We start from the raw sequence: 5,056 nt of genomic DNA, 5'->3' as shown, positions 1-5,056 counted from the left end.
GCTCCAGCATCCTGAGAGCCATCAGGTAAGTACAGCAGTGGATGAGGGGGTGGGGGTAGGGGGGCAGGTGCAGGGAGGGGAGTCCAAGAGCATCTGGGCAGAACTCCAATGACGTCAGCCACAACAGCATTGCTGCTCCCTTGTAAGGTGCCAGTGTGCAAAATACACAGAGGGCAACTAGGTCCCTAAGGTGACACTCTTAGGAACTAGAAACAGGCCCTCTGACTCTGAATAAAGCACTTCCTGCATTTACCTACTCAAGGAGCAATGACTTATTTTTTTCACTCTTTTCACTACACCCAACTACTAAGAAAAGGATATGATTGTACAGCAGAGGAACTTGAACTAAAATGGGAAAGAGAACCATGATGAGCTGTAGAATTTTTCGACTATCTTTTGTTCCCTTTGTCCTACATTAAAATAGATAGATGATACACAGATCAATAGATAGACTGATAAAATAATACCATAAGGAAAGTATTAGATAAAACAACAAGTTAGGAGAAAATGTTTACAACTTGTACCACAGAAAATGTGTTATATCCCTACTATTTAAATATTGCCAATAATCAGGGAAGGAAAAGACCAACAAATCAATTTTTTAATTGGGCAGCAGATATGAACAGCAGGTCACAGAAAAAGACATGCAAACTCATATTGAGAGAAAGGTAAAATAATAGAAAGAGATGCTATTTCTTAGTTATCAGATTGATAAAAAGCCAAAAGCTTTTTAACATGTTCAGTTGGAAAAGCTGTACAAAATAGGCATTCTCACACACAACCTGTGGGAATGAAAAATAGAATAACCAATACAGAGCAGAACTGGAGAGTATCCGCCAAACTTACATAATGACCCAGTGAGTAATAATATACAATAAAATAAATTCTAGAAATTGATCCCAAAGGTACACTGGCAAAATTATTAAACGATGTCTGCCAATGATACCCATTTCTTGCAGCATTATTCAGAATAGCAAAACACTGGAGGAAAATCGACTGCCCACCAGTAGGAGACTGGCTGAATAAACCAGGCTGCATTCATGTACAGAGAGCTGTGCAGCTATTAAACGGAGTGGGGAAGGTCTCAGTAAGCTACTATCGAGTGGTGTCCAGGATATATTGGTAAGCGGAAAATGTAAGGTGCAGACCAATGTGTAGAATGTGCCACCTTTTGTATAAGAAAAGGGAGTAAAACAAACATATTTTTGGTTATATTAATAATAATAATAATAATAATAATGGAAAGCTAAACCAAAACTTAAAACTGTTGCCATTAGGGGAGTGGCCGAATGGCTCTGTTGGTTAGAGCACGAGCTCTCAACAACAAAGTTGCCGGTTCAATTCCCATGTGGGATGGTGGGCTGCACCCCCTGCAACTAAGATTCAAAAGGGAGACTGCACATGGAGCTGAGCTGCACCCTCCACAACTAGATTGAAGGACAAACGAGTTGACTTGGAGCTGATGGGTCCTGGAAAAACACACTGTTCCCCAATACTCCCCAATAAAAAAAATTAAAAAGAAAAAAAAGCTATTACCATTAGGGGTAAAAGGAAATAGGGGGAAGGCACTGGGATGAAAGCCAGACCTCCGTGAATGGATCTTGCAGGGAGCTGTTGAAGGTTGTTCTCATTCTTAGAACACAGAGTGCCCCAGGGTGGGGGTGGGGCAGTCAGCTCCCTGCCAGTCACCACTGTGCCGGAGCCAGCTGAAGCTAGCTGACTTGTACTAGCTTGCAAGAGTTGATTATTAAATATTCAAGAATTTTGTAGGCTGGTTGTTAAACTGTTGGTAACTTTATAATGGATGCAGTCACGGGGTTCCAGTCTGAGGACTGGCTCAGATCTACGAACTGGGCCAGGGATTAAGACTTTCTGTGGGGTGACTGCCCTCTCCTTCCTGAGCATCCAGCCTTGATTTCTGCTTTTGTTTTTACAGGTCTTGAAGAGTATGCAAGTAATGTGCGAGGCTTCCAAAAAAAGGGTGTGATTTGTAGGGTTTGCCAATTTCCTTGGTGTAAATGCTTCCGCACCAGAAGGAAGGACTCTGCAATCAACACGGGGTACACAGCAGTGTTTCTCCCAGCACTTAAGCATGCAACAACACACCAGAAAAGGGAATCCCCTGGCATCCAAGGACAATGACCTGCTGCTTCACACCCACTAGTGTGGCTATAATATTAAAAACAACAACAACAAAAACAACAACAAATGAAATTAACAAGAGTCGGCCAATATGTGGAGAAATTGGAACCCTCATACATTGCTGGTGGGATTGTAAAATGGTGCAGCTGCTGTGGAAAACAGTCTGACAGTTGCTCAAGAGTTCAACTTAGACTTACCATATCACCCAGCAATTCTATTCCTAGGTGTATATTGAAGAGAATTGAAAAGAGGTGTTCAAATAAAAACTTGCACAAAAATGTTCATAGCAGCATGATTCAGCCAAAAGGTGGTAACAACCCAAATGTCCATCAGCTGATGAATGGATAAACATAATCCATATAATGGAATATGATGCAGCCATAGCAGGAAAGAAGCACTGACGCTTGCTACAATTTGGGTGAACCTGGAAAACGTGCCAAGTGAAAGAAGTCAAGATACAAAAGGCCACAGATTGTAGGATTCCTTTTCTGTGAAATGTGCAGAACAGGCGATTCTGTAGAGAGGGGAAGTAGATTAGTGATTGACAGGGACGGGAAAGGACTGCTAAATGGTACAGGAGTTCCCTTGACAGTGATGAGAATGTTCTGGAACTAGAAAGTTGCACAAAATTGTGACTGTGCTAAATGCCACTGAATTGTACACTTTAAAATGGTTAAAATGGTCAGTTTTCTATTATGTGTTATCACACACACACACACACACACACACACACACACACACACAGGAAAACGCGCCTGCTAAGGGTTTCTAACAGTGAGGCCCCCACGCTCGGAGCCCTAGATTTTATCAGCATTGTAATCTTGGTTGATCTTACAGGTGGGACATTTATATTTTGAGAAACTTGAATTATTAATGAGGTCAAGTAGCCTTTCATATGCTTAAGGAAATTGGAACATTTTGAATTTTGTATTTGATTGTTTTGTATCTTATCCTGTTTTGGCTGTAAGGACTTTTTGCTGTTCATACTAACCGTTCATCTATCGTGCATATTGCAAATCTTTTCTGGCAGTTCAGGATCTTCAGTTTGTATACCAAAGAGATCCCCTTTGGGTTTTGATTGAAATTACACCCATGGTGGGTTGACTGGGGAGAGTGGAGAGCGATACAGCCTCGAGTTTCCTGCCCACGACTATCTCAGGGCCCCACTGGACATCCGTTGTGTGTGCCTTTTGGTTAAGTTTTACTATTTTGTTCATGTCTGACCCTCTTAATATTCCTCTCAGGTGCTGCACGGTTTGGGCTGTGATGGCACTAGGCGTCTCTCCCGTAGTGTTCTCATGTGGGCACAGCTGGCGTGAGGGAGGGCAGCTAGTCGCTGTGGCTTTATCTCACACTCCGTCCCTCCGTGAATGTGATATTGGAACATGTGGCAGTCAGTCAGTAAAAAGTTTTCTGGAGCCAAAAAAAGAACAGATGGGAAAACAGAGTCCTGCAACATACAAGTTTAATGAGGAAAGACTAATTATAGAAAATAAACCAGCACTAATGAGGGTTCTGCTGCACCAGGCTCTAAACACCAATGAGGAAGGGAGGGCGTGGGGAGCCTCCTCCTGGGACAACACCCCCCCCCAGCAGGGGTATAAAAGCCGACAGCTGAGCACCTCACACTCACACACTCTCTCACACTCACACTCACACTCACACCCTCCTCCCCGCTCACCTCCCACCCACCGCCCACCATGGCCGCGTCCACGCTGTCCGTCTGCTCCAGCGACCTGAGCTATGGCAGCCGCGTCTGCCTGCCCGGTTCCTGTGACTCTTGCACGGACTCCTCCTGGCAGGTGGACGACTGCCCAGAGAGCTGCTGCGAGCCCTCCTGCTGTGTCCCCAGCTGCTGCCAGCCCCCCTGCTGTGTCCCCAGCTGCTGCCAGCCCTCATGCTGTGTCCCCAGCTGCTACCAGCCCCCCTGCTGTGTCCCCAGCTGTGGCCAGTCCTCCTGCTGTGCCCCCAGCTGCTGCCAGTCCTCCTGCTGTGTCCCCAGCTGTGGCCAGTCCTCCTGCTGTGTCCCCAGCTGTGGCCAGTCCTGCTGCTGTGTCCCCAGCTGCTGCCAGTCCCCCTGCCTGACCCTGGTCTGTGCCCCAGTGAGCTGTGTATCCAGTCCCTGCTGCCAGGCAGCCTGTGGGCCCAGCCCCTGCCAATCAGTCTGCACCAGCTCCTGCACGCCCTCATGCTGCCAACAGTTTAGCTGCCAGCCCTCCTGCACCTCCTCCCCCTGCCAGCAGGCCTGCTGTGTGCCCGTCTGCTGTAAGCCCGCCTGTTGCACACCCGCCTGTTGCACACCCGTCTGCTGCAAGCCCGCCTGTTGCACACCCGTCTGCTGCACACCCGTCTGCTGCAAGCCCGCCTGTTGCACACCCGTCTGCTGCAAGCCCCTCTGTTGCACACCCGTCTGCTCTGGGGCCGCCCCCTGCGCCTCGTCCTGCTGCAGACCCACTTCCTGCGTGTCCCTCATCTGCCGCCCCGTGTGCAGGCCCGCCAGCTGCGTGCCCATCTCCTCCTGCTGTGCCCCTGCCTCCTCCTGCCAGCCCAGCTGCTGCCGCCCGACCTCCTGTGTGTCTGTCATCTGCCGCCCCCTGTGCTCCCGCAAGGCCTGCTGTGTCCCCGCCTCGGCCCAGAAGTCCTGCTGCTGACCAGCTCGATCTGCCTCTTGAGCTGCTGTCCTTGCTCCCAAGCCCAGCCCTCCTCTCTCAGGAGCCCCTGGCGCCCCTCTGCAGGCACCAGGACCTCCCCCTCCCCACAGGTGGGTGCACATCTGCTGCCTAATGGGGGCTGAACATGGCGCCCGTGGCTTCTGAGAAGACACGACTCACAAATCCCTCACCAGCGCTGGGGGGACTTGGGGCCCGCGGGGCCTCCTCTGCAGGACGGTTGCTTGCATTCCATGTGACAAAGG

At 48.9% G+C, this 5,056-nt stretch overlaps 1 protein-coding gene across 14 annotated transcripts; it reads left to right on the top strand.

Annotated features, from left to right (window-relative positions):
- The first annotated feature begins 3,611 nt into the window (after positions 1-3,611).
- Positions 3,612-4,828, top strand: LOC141571577 (uncharacterized). 14 transcript variants are annotated; one of them, XM_088793852.1, is made up of 3 exons: positions 3,612-4,059; positions 4,180-4,385; positions 4,503-4,828. In XM_088793852.1, exons 1-3 carry the CDS (start codon positions 3,843-3,845, stop codon positions 4,791-4,793), a joined length of 714 nt encoding a protein of 237 aa, XP_088649978.1. In that variant the 5' UTR covers positions 3,612-3,842; the 3' UTR covers positions 4,794-4,828. The 14 variants fall into 14 exon arrangements, with proteins under 14 accessions (XP_088649978.1, XP_088649976.1, XP_088649977.1 ...); XM_088793850.1 differs by having other exon boundaries at positions 3,612-4,123; positions 4,205-4,400; XM_088793851.1 differs by having other exon boundaries at positions 3,612-3,986; positions 4,185-4,828.
- Positions 4,829-5,056: the final 228 nt, after the last annotated feature.

Source organism: Rhinolophus sinicus, chromosome 17 (genome assembly GCF_057876585.1).
Source record: "Rhinolophus sinicus isolate RSI-liver-muscle chromosome 17, RSI-T2T, whole genome shotgun sequence".
In the NCBI taxonomy this organism is placed as follows: domain Eukaryota; kingdom Metazoa; phylum Chordata; class Mammalia; order Chiroptera; family Rhinolophidae; genus Rhinolophus; species Rhinolophus sinicus.
Note: the sequence above shows the minus strand (reverse complement) of the source record. Positions and strands in the feature narration are given on the sequence as shown.

Coding starts and splice junctions, on each gene's coding strand:
- LOC141571577 (XM_088793843.1), top strand. CDS start 3,843: ATGGCCGCGTCCACGCTGTCCGTCTGCTCCAGCGACCTGAGCTATGGC. Junction 4,214..4,261: donor TGTGTCCCCAGCTGCTGCCA/GTCCCCCTGCCT, acceptor CTGTGTATCCAG/TCCCTGCTGCCAGGCAGCCT.